The sequence below is a fragment of the Rhinolophus sinicus genome, chromosome 5 (assembly GCF_057876585.1).
Source record: "Rhinolophus sinicus isolate RSI-liver-muscle chromosome 5, RSI-T2T, whole genome shotgun sequence".
NCBI classification, from domain to species: Eukaryota; Metazoa; Chordata; class Mammalia; order Chiroptera; family Rhinolophidae; genus Rhinolophus; species Rhinolophus sinicus.
The window spans coordinates 10,374,330-10,388,792 of record NC_142505.1 but is presented as its reverse complement, the minus strand read 5'-3'; the positions used below and the strand labels follow the sequence as shown (position 1 = coordinate 10,388,792).

Genomic DNA, 14,463 nt, shown 5'->3' with positions numbered 1-14,463 from the left:
TAGAAATTAAAGTACTGTGTCAGGACCAAGAACCACTAAGTATTAGCAATCAATGGATATGCGAACGCTTGAAATAATTTACATGTTTAAATTGGCCGATTGCTACCAAATACTGAGTGGAAATCTACAGAGCTTGTTGGATGGTCAAGCTTATAGTCTTAACTGCATGACTGAGATTATTAAACAAAAGTTAATTTTGAAATAAAGAGGTTCTCTGGACTCTCAGATATCCCAAATCATGAATGAAGTTCGGTTGGAACACTGCTTGGCACATGGTGGGTGCCCAATGTTAAATGAATGAAACCAGGAGGCCACTAGTCTGCTGTGGCTCTCCTGCATAAGCAAACCCCAATCTAAGCCTGTGAATGCCTCACGGTTATGAAATCCAAACGCAAGGACAGCCAATCGCATGCAGCCAGTCTTTCCCGGCTCCTGTGTGTGGAGCACTCCTAACCACTTCTGCTTTGGTGCTGCCTGCTTCCGATCGACTTGTGCTCAAACTCGTAAAATTTTAAATATGCTTCAGTTGATCTTTCACTCGTATCAACTAAGCAAGTATGGAACTACCACTCTAAATGTCTCTTATCCAACTTTCACTTGACCCTTTTTTAAAAAAGATTTTTATTTTTTAGGGTAGTTTTGAGTTTACAACAAAATTGAGAGGAGGATATAGACGTTTCCCTATAAGCCCTTCCCCTACCATAGCCTGCCCCACAAGTACCATTTTTTTTATGCTGTCATGAGATTAACATAAATTGTTGCATTTCAGAAAGATTTTGCAGGAAGGCGTGGGTGAGAGGATGGAAAAAAGGGTCTAATAGATACCAAATGAGATTCAGTTAATTTCCTTTAGTCACTGTGTATCTTCTCTCTCCTCTCCTCCCTCCCTCCTTCTCCGCCCTCTTTCCCTCTCTTAATGGGCTTTAAGAATGTTAGTTTTTCTTTGCCTCCTCAGGTATAACAAACATTTCTTTTCTTCTTTTTTTTTTTCCTTAAGTAAAACAACAGCTCCTTAATTTCTGTTGTTTCTATGCATGGAGGAAACGTTTTACTTGTTGAGACTTAATGTCCCAATCCATACCTATTTCTGTCTTTGTCTTAATCTGCCTCCCCATTCTTCTGTTCTTTGTTTATTTTTTAAGACGTGAATTACTTTATTTTTGAGGAGAAGAGTGAAAGTGCCTTGTTTAATGTACTTGTTTTGGAAGGATTCTTCTGCTAGAGAACAAATAAAAAGTGATCAATTTTTCTCTGAGTTTTGGTACATTAGGTCGGGTCGGCCTGGGTGCTTTATCTTGACAAGCAGCAGAGTGCCTCTGTCCATGAAAGTTGTTCTATAGCCTAACTGGTGGCAGTGACCCCGTATTTTCCCCAGATTCTTGATACTGATTAAAAATGGAGTATTCAGCAATTGTGATACTTTATGTGAAAGTATCTGGATGATTCTTTTATTGAAATATTGGTGATGAATGAAATACTCTCACATTAAATTCCAGCAGATTGGTTGTTTAAATAATGTTGAGTGACTGGCTGCCAGTAGGCTCACAGTGCATTGGGGGAAGACACACCAATTAAATAGCCCCGTGAGTAGCATGACGGTGGTGACGAGGGCTGTGAAGGGGAGGAGGGCAGTACTGTGAGAACTCTTAATGAGGACCTGACCCAGTCTTGGGGTCCAGTATGGTACCCTAAAGAAGTGCAATGTGAGTTGAGGTTGAGGTCTCAAGGGGAGTAGCAGGAGAGCATTCTGGGAAGTGGGGACAGGAACTGCAAAGGCCCTCTGCTGGGTTGCTGCCCGGCCGTTCTGGAAAAGCCATTGGCTGGTGGGCAGAGACGTTAGGAGCTGGTTAATAGATTACTCCACCGGGGGCACAGCCCCTGCCTGTGTTCCTTCCCCCCAAATGACCATAGTTCACTCAGTTCTCTTAGCATGCGTGTAATAGTTAGAGATGCCATCTGTAATTTCATTTGCAGATTAGCACACTGTGTCACAAACAGTAGGGCCACTCACTGTGTGAGGTGTCTCGGGCTGCATTCTGTAAAACCTTCTCCATCAAGCAGTGTCTGATCGCCTTAAGGTGGGAATGGAGGGAGAGCCGAGTAAGCCAGCAATAATAGCCAAAGATGCCCTCTCCTTTCTTTTATCTGTGTGCTCAGTTTTTTCTTTAGTGTTCCTTTCCTGCTGGCCTTGGCTGCTCAGGTCCCCACACAAAGACTCTGTGTGTTTTATAAATACCTGTTACAAACTCAGGAAAAGGACCCTAAGAAGCTTGTATTAACTTAGAAAGTGTTTAGCAAAGAGAAGCCATTCCAAGTTACAGCAGACTAGGTGACACTTGTCTTCTCCACTGAAAGGTTTTCAGATCATCAGACCTTTGACCTTGCCTGCCTCTGTCCCCTGACTATGCAGAGCTGGGCTGAGCATTTCTTGTTAGGCCCTCTTGAGAAGAAAGGCTGGTGTACTGATCTGAAGTTGGAGGTATTTAGTTTGTCCTCTGGACCTGTCCCATTCTCCCCGAGTGGCTTGGAACCAACGGGAAATTCCTGGTGTTCACTTCATCTTGAGAATAGCTCATTTGTGCACACGTAGCGTTCTTTCTGGTCCTTTGTTGTTCCTTTCCGTGTTGCATGATGGGGCCTGTAATTCTTTTGTGCATTTTGGTTCTGGGTCTGATCATTCTTGTTTTATTGTATCTGGCTGGTGGCTGCACTTAAAACTCACATGAAAATCAGGTGTACATGTCCTCGTTAGCATTTAGATTCCGCTGTCTCCACGTGTTAGAGCTGTTGTGTCGTCCACCGCTTTGCCCTTTGCGCGGCAGGCTGCTGCCATCTCAAGACCAACGCTAATGGCTGACCGGGACACGAGTGCCTCTGTGTGTGTCCCAGCTGATGTGCTGTTCTCTTGTTCCGGCTCTACTGGTTCTTTGTTTTTCCTGTAGTTTGAACCAGCCTCTGATTCTTGACGAAGATGTCTGCTAGGATGACTCACACATGCTGTCTGGCTAGGCCTGTTCCTTAACCCGAGATGTGAGCAATCCCATCAGGCCGTCCTAGGGTCTGAGTTACTGTAATAGTTTAGATGAACATTAAAAGCAAATAACTTCTATCAAATGAGGAGATAATCTGTTCACTAGAAAAGGAGGTGAAACGATAGGGAGCTTGATCTGGTGCAAAATTATAACTAAATAACTAAAACCTGTGATCAGGCTTGCCTAAAGAATAAACGTTAAATTACTCACTGCTCACATGGTTCCAGCCGCTGTCTTTCGTAGGCTCCCTGGAATAAATTCTTCTCTAGTGGTCTTCCTATTTTTACTACTATAACTAGCTAACATTTACTTGATGTTTATTATTTAATAGCCACCAACCTAAGTGCTTTGCATGGTCTATCTCATTTAAAATCCTTACAACCAAATTAACACATTATTTTCTGAGGTCTTTCACATGTAGTAGAAGCAGGTGATACATAACTACAGTTTAGACGTTGTTGTAGAGCTTTTAAAAAATTGTTTCAAAAGTTTTTGACCATCACCCTCAGTAAGAATTGTGTGTGTTCCTGTGGGTGTGTGTGGGTGTGAGAGAGAGAAACAGATTTGTAGAATGATACTCATGCTTGTTACATATTTTTCTATTCCAAATTATAGTTTTATTTTTCAAAAATCAGACTGACTCTGGTTCTGAATGGATTTTATTACCACTAATGAGTAATGATCTGCAAGATTAATATAAGAAATAAGTGTGGTGTCCTAATGCCATTTTGGGGACCTGAAAATCCAGACTGGACTGACTCCTTTGCTTACCCTATGATTATACTTTATAAAATTTCACATCCTTATAGACAAGGGCTGAGTGGAGAAACATAGCACTCCCAATGTTTACTGAGCATCTGCCTTGCGCTCCATGCTAGGATGAAGACACAGGATTGAACAGTTGTTGGGGCAATTTACTCTCTTTGGGAAAAAAAAAAAGGTCATCTGCTCTAGTATATATATTTTGTATAATTTGTTAAATTGGCATTTTTACCTGGGGACAATATTTTGAAGATCCATGTTAAACAAGGCAAGCCAAAAGTAAGGCAAAAACAAAATAATCACTCAACTAGAGATACAGGAGTGTTTTCCTCCCTCTCAAGTCGTCCTGTGTCCTTCCCCTTTGTGGGTTAGCAGGTCAGTAAGAGCCTAGAGCAGACCGGGCAAGATCCCATAACAAATGTATAACAAAAATGTAATCGTCTTTTATGGTAGAGTATGTTGTAATAAGGAATTCATTTTTCTCTTTAGGAAGTAAGTCAGTAGTGAATAACACTGGCTGTTTCCTGACGTGAGTCCTTGCTGTTTTCAACTAGGTGGCTATTTCGTAAATTCTACTCGTACCTCTGACACGCCTGTCTCTTCCCCCTTCCTCACATCTCAATGTGTGCTGTAATAAGAGCAATTCAGGAGGAAATCAAAATATTAGAGAGCGTCTCCGCCATTCCAGACAAAACAGACTCATTTCCGTCCTCCTTCCCATCCATACACTATTAGAAAACAGTCTCATAGTGGTTACCAGAGGGTAAGGGGGTGATAGAGGAGGGTAAAAGGGATCAAATGTGTGGTGATGGAAGGAGAACTGACTCTAGGTGGTGAAAGTACAATGTGATATATAGATGATGTATTAGAGAATTGTACACCTGAAGCCTATAACTTTACTAACCATTGTCACCCCAATAAACTTTAAAAAACAAAAACCTTTTAAGCAGTGAAGGCACGCTAAGTCTATGGAAATCTCCTGTATCACGTATCTCCACATAGATTCATAGTTATATTCTACAAATCTCCTCGGTGCCGTGAAGTCTAGAGTATAGTCTTAGGACTGGCCTAGAGTTGATAAGAGTTAAACTTTACTAATGTGCTTATTTTCTGTTGCTTGGCCTGTTCTTAGGAGAGAGAGCCTTCTGCCAAATGGCTTGGCATCGGTTACTATGGTGTACTGGAATCAGGAAATACGGGTGTTAGCCCTAGTCTCCATTAACTAGCTTTATGTCCTGGAGCAGGTCACCTAAGGCAGCTCAGCTTCCTTCTCATCTGGGAGGTGAAAGAGTGGACTGAGCCTTCTCCAAGGGCCTTTGGAGCTCTGTTTGAGGAAATGCAGGCAAAACATAGGGCTCATTACTAACAGCCTTACGGTTGCTGGCAAAAATAATGCAACATTTTATATCCGGAATAATAGCCACTTATGCCCATGGTCTGGTTTCTTTACCTTTCTGTTTCAATTATGACTCAGGAAAGGGGCTTGAGAATCATTGTCAGATCCCCCTTCGGAGACTCTTGCTGGCATTTGTTGGCTGTTTGGGTTGAATATCGTCTTGTGTCAGGAGGACCTTTCTGCCCTGTCTAGGATCTGTCTGATGATAATACCGTGATGCAGCCCCTTAGAAGCACTGCGGATGGGTCTGGCTTTCCCTTTTCAGGGAGTGGGTTCGTGAGATGGAAAAATTAAAACTATTAGTGATAGGAAACAGTTTTATATGAGGTTGGACTGAAGCTTTTCTACCTCTTCGCTCAGCCAGGAAGACAATTAGGAAAGGATTAGGAAGCGGCGAAGGCCGGTTTCACATGCTGTCGAGGGCAGAGCAGATGTGTGCCTGTCCCACGCTCGACTCGAACTGGCGGCAGGTTTCAGCCCGTATTACTACACGATCCTGATGTTTGTACAAAGTTCATTTAAAGTCCTTTTGAACCCATCGAAAGTCCTAACACCTCTTAGAATGATTGGTTCATAGAAGATAACTATTGTTGGTGTCTGAAGCTATTTTACGAGTGTGCTATTAATCTTCAGTCGCTTCTGCAGTGTCAGCCTTGAGATAGATGGAGCCATTCGATTTTTCTGGGTGGTCAGTGATCTATATCATCTGCCAGAGTGCAGCTTAAACAACGACAGCAAATGCCATTTCTCAAGAATGGTCACACAGTTACAGGTACCCTTAGATATAATAAAAATGAAGCCCTTTTCCCACCATACATCTCTGAAATCCTACCAGATCTCAAAAGTTTACCTGTGATACGAGCATGATGGGACCTGTTCAGCCATTAGTCTGCTCTTTAATGTGAAGGTTTTGGAAGGTGGTTCATTCAACCTTCACTTTATAAATCGTGTTAATTCTTGAGAGTCCTACGGTGAAGCTGCCAAATGAACTTAAATCTTTTCTTTCCCCGATAGGGTTAATCATCTCATTTTAGTGGAGCCTTGGGGTTTTCCTGAGCGACCAGACCTTGCTGATCAAGACAGACCAATTCCAGTTTGGATCAGAGCCTTGGGAGCAGCACTGACTCCCTTCAACCCGTTAGCTGGCCTCAGGATTGCAGGGCCCTTTGGTGAGTGCTTACATCTGTGTCCTTGGAAAGCAAAACGTTTCTAGAGTAACAGTCGAGGAGTGTCAACTGATCACCATTGCTCATCAAAATCTTCAAAAAAAACTGAACCTTACTTTTTCTCCTCCTCCTCTAAAAAGTACCAGTCCGTGCATAAGATGAATGAAACCAGGCTCCTCTCCTCAGAGAGGAGTCTTCCTGCTGTAAACATGACAGGTAGTTAGCAAAGCTGAGAAGGCGGGAAATGCTGCGGATGGGATCAGTCAGCCAGGGCCTGGGCGGAAGTGCCAAGCTGACCTGTTGGTGAGCATTAGAGGGCGTTTGTCCAGTGGATGGCATCCAGCTGCAGATCCCAGGGCCTGACTTGGCCGGCGGCGGGGGTAGCACGCGCCATCACACTCACAGATTTCCTTTCTTGCCCCATAATGTCAGAGTGTTAAGAAGATAAAGTCGTCCTGTTCCATAGTGATTCTGGGGACCCCTGATTTGTCTTCCTAGTCATATTTTCAGGGACCAGTGTTTGGTGTCTGATTTAAGTTCACTTGCCTCTCCACTCCTCTGTTTCAGGCCCAAAGCCACAGGAATTCCCTTCCCTCATTGTCACAGATGGGGATGGTCTGGACTTTGCGTTGTCCTCTTATAACCTCATCAGTTAGCAATGCTTTGAGCTGCAAGTAACTGAAAACCAAAGTGCTTTAAACCATAGGGCATGTTATCGTTTCCTTCGCCAGCATTTTGGAGGCGGGTGGTTTCAGCGTTTGTCCCAGTAGCTAGTTCATTGGTGTTAGGGTTTGGGCCTCGAACTGCGATTCTCTTGACCTTTTCCCTCACAGTTGTTTCATGGCTGCTATAACATGGAGCATCATCTCCCAAAGCAGCTCTCGGAGCAACACGAAGGACAAGTACAGACACTGGTCTTCTCTTCACAATGCTCTTTGTCAGGGAAGGAAGTCTTCTCCGAAGGTCCCAGAGGCCTCCCCTTATCTCTCTGCCCACCCCTAGTTCTTCACCAGCAAAAGTATACGTTTCTGTGACTGCTAATCCTGGTTTGTTTCCAGTGGCTGGAGTGAGGGGACTGCTTTCCTGGGCACACTGCCGCCTAATTGAGACACCAGACTCAGGTTCTGTTAGCAAGAGAAGAAGAGAGGCTTGGGGGGTGGGTGAGCGGCTGGCAGTGACTGCTGCATAGGTGACCGTGATTTCGCTCCCCTCTGCCCGGGCCTGGCCTTTCCTTGTCCTAATGCCCTCCTTTGGGATGGAGACAGTGGGACTGGAGGAATCAGAAGAGGGCACAGGGCTTGAACTGGTGACACAGTACACTCCCTCCACGCTCTCATAGATAGCCTTCTCCTACCCCCGTCTTTTCACCCCGCCAGAGTAGAGCCATTCTTTCTTAGGGGCCTGGACTTCCTTTGAACTATTTAAGAGCTTCATTTAGTCTGTGTAGTCCTGAAATATAAATGGATTTTACTTGACCACAGTTACACAAGTACCAATTATGGGGAAAAGGAATTAGGAGACAATGGTGATGGAGGGGGGATACCTGCCATTATTGCTGGCATGTGGTGGTGGTGGGGAGTGATGTAGAATATCAGCTGCATCACAGAAAGTCTTGGTGGAGCTGTATAGACCCTTCAGAAACAGGAAGGAAGGCCACTATTGAGGTAAGACCTTGTTAGAGCAGGAGGCAGTGATAGCAGAAAGGGAAAGTGGCCAGGCCTGGGGACCCAGGAAGGAAAAGAGTGACCAGACCGTGTCTCCTGCTCTTCATCCTCTTTCCTTTGGGGGCCTTGCGCCTGCCTCTGGCCCCTGTGACCGTAGGAACCACGGTGGGTTGCTCAGCAGGGAGTACTGCCAGTGGCCCACGCAGAAACTCTGAGCTAAGTTTTCACAGAAATATGTACATCTCAGTACTTTCCTTAGATGCTAATGTGTTTTAATTATGGGAGAAATACAAGTTAATAAGTTAATTTTATGTTCGAGCTGCTCTCTTTACCGGCCATGTTTAAAATAATTTATTTTCTTAGAAAACTAACTTACATGTTTTTGAACTAAAGCACATCTGTAAGTCAGTATGAGACACTCTTTAATTCTTATTTTAAGCTTTCCCTGGGGAACTTGAGAAGAGCAGCTTCTAGGATATGTGCTGTTTTCCACCTAAAACACATATGTATTTGAATACATGTGTATATGTATGCACATAATACTCAATATATAAGCAAACACTAAAACGTTCTATATTAGTCTATAAGTTCATTATCATTTAAAACATACATGTAATTTCAAACATTCACTCTCTGTTAAATAGGTTTAAGTCTAGTACAGCGTTTAAGGCCTGATTTCAAACGGAAGTATTCTTCAATGTTTGAAGACGATACTGTGACAGAATACATCTACCACTGTAATGTACAGACTCCAAGGTAAGGCTATCCTTCTGAATTGACTGTTTTTATTTTAGACTTTTCTTTTCTGAAAATACGTGAATAGCCTCGGAGATTTTTATCAGTAGTTAAATGACTAAATTTAAAAGGACAAATAGGTAATTAACTAATACTTCTTAATTTACTCATCTATTCATGGAATACCTACTGTGTAAAACATTGTACTGGATTCTGAAGGGAGATGAAAAAACATAACATATTTTCTTCCCCTAAAGTGCTTATGGATGAGTTGAGGAAGTTGAGGCCTTGGGCATCTCTAGGAGGTAGAGAGAGTTGAGAGATAAGTCTTTCCTTCCTTCCTTCCTTCCTTCCTTCCTTCCTTCCTTCCTTCCTTCCTTCCTTCCTTCCTTCTTTTCTTCCATTTCTTCCCTTTCTTTTTTCTAACTGTGACTCACGGGTGTTGTGTAAGGAAGCAGTGGAGAAAACAGAGCCTGGAGACGGGGGAGCTCGGAGGAGCCTGAAAGGCAAGCCCCTCGAGTTGCTGGGGGAGGATCAAGAAGGGAGTGTGAGGGTTAGAACACCAGTTCTCTGCTGCTTTCTGTACCAGAATTACTGGCGGAGCTTGTCAGAAATGTGGTTCTCGAGCCCTGCGTCTGAGACTTGCTTTCGTAGTGCTGGGCTGCATCTACACCAAATGCTTCAGCTGATTCTCATATAGGGGGACCATGGCCCACACTTTAAAACATAGAAGTGGTACCTCATCCTTCCTAAGACCCAGCCTTGGGTGAGAGGCTGAGAGGTTAGATACAGACACAGCCTCCCTAACTTTCCTCCCCCGCCCTCCCACTTTTGGCAGAGAATCTGTGCACCTGCTTTATTAAAGATTGAGGCCGTGGAAGCTATGGAGGTGTAGCTGGAGCCTCAGTCTTTTTCGTAAAGTGTGTCAGAGGCTCTCTGCCAAGGGTGAGGGAGGCGGGAGCGCTCTGGGGTCCTCAGGAGACTGCTGTGTTGTGACTCATAGGCAGCTGGGTCTGGTGGATCAGGTCTACACATTTTATTGACTTGTTCCAGCAGTTGTTACTGGTCTGTCCCAGGTGCCACATGGTCTTATTCTTCACCCACTCACATTTCGTGATGACTTGTGCCTGGGTAGCCTTTCTTGTGTTGGAACTTGAATTTTTCATAAAAGGCAATTCAGAATTATGCCCAGGGCTGCAAGGGAAGAAGAAACGACAGCACAGTGGACCCATCTTGGGAGCTTGCACAGTGTTCTCTGTTCTTTTATGTGATGGTCAGTTGGTGTGGCCACAAGAGAAGACATGGGACAGGCTCAAAACAACAGTTTATTATAGTCACAGGTCCTAGAGAGGGGTGATCACTGAATGCCGAGGGGTCACACGGGAAGTGCCAGATTTGGGCAGGTGGCAGGACACGGGCTAGGGCAAAGTCTAGGTCAGCGCCTTTATTGGGATCTGCAGGAAAGGCGAGGCAGGGTGAACAGTGTGGGATTGGCTAGTTGAATAATTTTGGTGGGCTCGAAGATACAGGGTTGTCTCTTTCTGCCCTGTACCTGGCGCTGGGATGACCAAGGCACAGGACCGGTGCCTCCTGGGAAGTGTGGGCCAGCGTTACAGGCTTGGGATTGGTTGGCTTCCACCTCAAAGGCATGCTCCTGGTTGAGTCCTTTGCCATCTCGAAGAATTGGCTAGCTCCAGGACTCAGTCTCTCTCCAGCCAGAAAGGCTTTTTTAAGATGTCAAACATCATAATATGCAGAAAATAAAAAAATTATAAACAATACACAAAGAAGTCTTAATCTGAATTTCTTCTTATCTTGGTATTGGCTTTGCCATTGCAGATAAAAAGCTAGTGCCATGAACCTCCTGTGGAAAAGCAGTGAAAAACCATATTTTAACTATCTCCACAGGAAATTTAGTCATCTAATGATAGGGAGTTAGGGTTGCATGTTTTGATTTAGAAGCGGACTTTTTAAAAAAAATCAGCTAGAGTTTTGAGCATCCTTGTTTATTTACCTAACAAAAGCATGTGTCTTCTGTAGGGTATATCACAAGTATATGTCTTCTGTGGGGTCTGTAAATTATTTTCTGTTTAAGCTGAGGTTTTACTTACCTGTGGGAGAAGCTACATATGAGTCTGTTTTGATAGAGGTGGGAATGTGGTAGGTAGGACTTCACCCCCAGAAGTCTTTATGTGATTTCCCCCTTTTCCTTAAAGCGGTGAGACAGCGTTCAAAAATATGACTATTCCCTACGGATGGGCAAAAAGGCCCATGCTCCAACGGATCGGTAAAATGCACCCTGACATTCCAGTTTCCGTCATCTACGGCGCCCGGTCCTGCATCGATGGCAACTCAGGCACCAGCATCCAGTCATTACGGCCGCATTCGTACGTGAAGACCATAGTAAGTGTGGGGCTTATTTTGGGTTGTAGATAAAGTCTGTCCTGTTACTTTGTCCTCAGTGAGATTTCATGTCATCCCTGTGCCTTCACATCCCTGACTGAGCTGTACCTGCAGCCTCAGTCAGAAGCCTGATGGGACTTGAGATGGTGGTAGGGTTGGACCCACACAAATCTTCGTGTCCACACAATGAATTGCCTTCCTTAGGGGCCTTGCCTGTCCCTGGAGCCATAACATCTTCGAGGTGGGAGAGACTGACAGAGGGGCAGGCCCGAGAGCACCTCGGCGGACTCCCACCTCACAAAGCAGCACATTCTCCCTCTGTTCAGTTCATCTGCTGGCACTGTCATTAGTGCTCAGTTTAGAATGTTTCTTTATTTTTTGCATGTTAAAATTTTAGTAAAGTCCAATAGATAGTTTCTTTGTTCTCAGATTTTTTATTTGATGGAAATATCTAATAGCTAGTTACCACAGAAGAATGTTACTTATTCTTTTATGTTTTATTTCTATACAGCTGTTCTCACTTTCATTGCCAAGTATCTTTGCTTCTGTCCTTGTGCTGTATTAAAGGCCTTTACTCACCGACCACCTGACTGCTTTTCCTTCCCCAGGCCATTCTCGGGGCAGGGCATTATGTGTATGCAGATCAACCAGAAGACTTCAACCAGAAAGTGAAGGAGATCTGTGACTCTGTGGACTGAACGGGACATGGGAAAACCTGCTGTCTGACGAATTCCTCGGCCATAAAATAATTCAGTCTGCGGTGAAGAGTAAGGAATATGAGAGAAGCAGGCAGTGTCCTTGACTGCACTTTGCACATGTTTTCTTTGTGAAGCTGCTTGCACATTTAAACCAGTTAGTGCTTTCTAGAGCAATGCCTTTCTTTTCTCCTACACAAAGTCGAAACATGCAAGAGTCTCCAAATTAATAGCTTTAATAAAAGGTGGTTTGTCCCTCTGCTGTACTGAAACATGGTAATTTTTCAACTGAATTTTTTTAAATTACTATCTAACTTTGCTATGTCACGTACTTTTATGTTTCAGTGTATAGTGCCTATTTTAAAAAGTGACTTCTGAGTCTATTATTTTATATACTGTAAAGGTGCACTTTATTTTCTTTGTCTGCCTGTATTTACCTTGTCTAATAACTGATACAGGGCATCAAAATTCACTGTTTTTATGTAAAAATTTGTCGCTTGTTTAGCATACTTTACTTCATTTTTGAAATGGAGCGGTGAGACAGCGTTTTGGTTAAAAAGATAGGAATTGATCACTAGCATTAATTTTTCTGATTTTCCTCTGTTCTCTACTTAAGGCTGCAAAGCCATGTTCAGCATTTTAAATGTGATCCATCCTGACATATCTGCAGCAGCATAGCTCCTTGGAACCTTGTGTGTGTGATATAATTCTACACTTCTAGTGAGACGTGGTATTAATACTTAAGTGATTCATGTACTGAAAAGCCTTAACTAAAAGTCTGTCCTTCCCCTCCCCCCATTAATATATTCTTTTCTATGAGCCAGGATGCAGCAAAAGGAATAGATTTCCTCACTGAAGACTGTTACCTTCTAATAAGCCAAATCATGTATTTTCATTAACATCTAACTTATAGATGGGTGCTAAAACTGGATTATATTTTAACCACTAAAATATAAAAATAGCTTGTGCTATTACGTCTCATGGCACCAGAAATGAGCTAACACTTGGGTTTTTTGGGGTTTTTTAAAGAGGTTTATGTTGATTAAATAATATACGTGGTTGAAGTCATACTACAAAAATTCTGTAAGGTTGACTGAACCATTTGACAATGAGTACCATCAGTGTAGCACTTTTTTGCTATTTTAAAAATGAGGTAAACTTTAAAAATGTGAATAAGCTCTATGTGGTAACTGGCTGCTGAAAAGACCCCCTGAAAATTGAATGGGATTGTCACCAATAAGGCATTTTTGCCTTGTGTTTTGCTAATGTTGCTTGTCTAGGAGAAAGGTGGTTATGTAAATAAAAAAAGTGAACTTAGAGCAATAATGGTTTAATGGTTTTGACTGCTGCATTTTAAAAATGGTTAATCAGGGAATTTCTAGTGGTTAAGAGATGTAAGGTTGTATTACTGTTGACTAACTGCCAAAAATACCGAATGTTCTATTTTCAACATCTCCCCTACAGACGAATAGGCAGATTATACAAATTACACTGAAGCCTGACAGATAGCTTTCCAGTGAATGTCTCACTTGTCAGATGAAGTAGGTCAGTGCAGAAGGAAACACGAGAGCCAAGGCGTTGTCAGATTTCTGTGTTATCAGATTTCTCTACCTTAAGAACAAAAGAAGCCTTTATTTTTTAGTGTCTTGGGTGGCCAGATTCAAACTCTATACAGATAATTTGGGTCAGGTTTTTGTGTGACAGGTTGTCCAGTCTCTCTTAATTATTCTTTGCTGGACTAATGACAGTTTTCACTTGTACAGGAGGGTTTTTGAAAGTTAAATTTTACCTCGGCCTATAGTGTATGTGATTTTGTGAAGAGGGAGCTAGCAGAGAAAGTCACAATCCTGAAATTCCTCAAAACACAGGGGGTGCTAAATGTTTTTTTAATCTATTACAATATTTGATCTTTGCTAAATTATGCACAATGTACTTTGACTTGATTTTACAGAATAAATTTCATTGTGATAGTTGCAACAAGACAGCTGCTGTATATTTTCTTGAGTTTCAAGTATGGCCCGGTCTGTTTATGCTGTTATAGGACCACGGACCCAGTGAGTGTTCAGTGACACTGGGTGGCATTCAGAGGGGCCATGACCGTCATACGTGGCTTTATCTGTGTTCACATATCCCTTAGTACGATGTCTGTTTTCTTCTGAAACTTAATTTTTAAAAAAAATTTCTGTCTAGATTTGGTTTCAGAATATTATCTAGGAAACACTTTTGGACTGTTGCCATTTAAATATATATATTTTTAATATATTTATGTTTATATTTGAAGGGCATACTAGATGCAATAAAACAAGATTTTTTTTTTTTTTCTGTATAAAGGTATTGGAAAGAATAAACAACAATAGCCAGAAGAACCCTAGGAAAGAACAGTAGGGAAGGAGGGATAACCCTACTAAATATTATAACTTACTATAAACAATATCGAGAAAGTCCAGGAATTTAATATACGATAAAGGAAGCACCTTATTAATAATGGAGGAAAAGACTTAACCATGTTTGTCTCAACATCATTTTTTAACTATATGGAAGAAAAAGTCGAATCAATTTCTTACAGTGTACACAAGGATAAAATCTGAATGGATCAGAGATCCAATTGTA

The 14,463-nt window shown here is 42.5% G+C and overlaps 1 protein-coding gene across 2 annotated transcripts in view; it reads left to right on the top strand.

The window, feature by feature from the left end:
• Positions 1-13,835, top strand: part of ABHD5 (abhydrolase domain containing 5, lysophosphatidic acid acyltransferase) — a 31,350-nt gene extending 17,515 nt beyond the window's left edge. For both annotated transcript variants that reach the window (XM_019724107.3, XM_019724109.3), the window contains 4 exons: positions 6,205-6,359; positions 8,665-8,776; positions 10,972-11,158; positions 11,767-13,835. In XM_019724107.3, coding sequence (XP_019579666.1) covers positions 6,205-6,359; positions 8,665-8,776; positions 10,972-11,158; positions 11,767-11,856 — 544 coding nt within the window. In that variant the 3' untranslated portion in view covers positions 11,857-13,835. The remainder of the gene's footprint in view (positions 1-6,204; positions 6,360-8,664; positions 8,777-10,971; positions 11,159-11,766) is intronic.
• Positions 13,836-14,463: the final 628 nt, after the last annotated feature.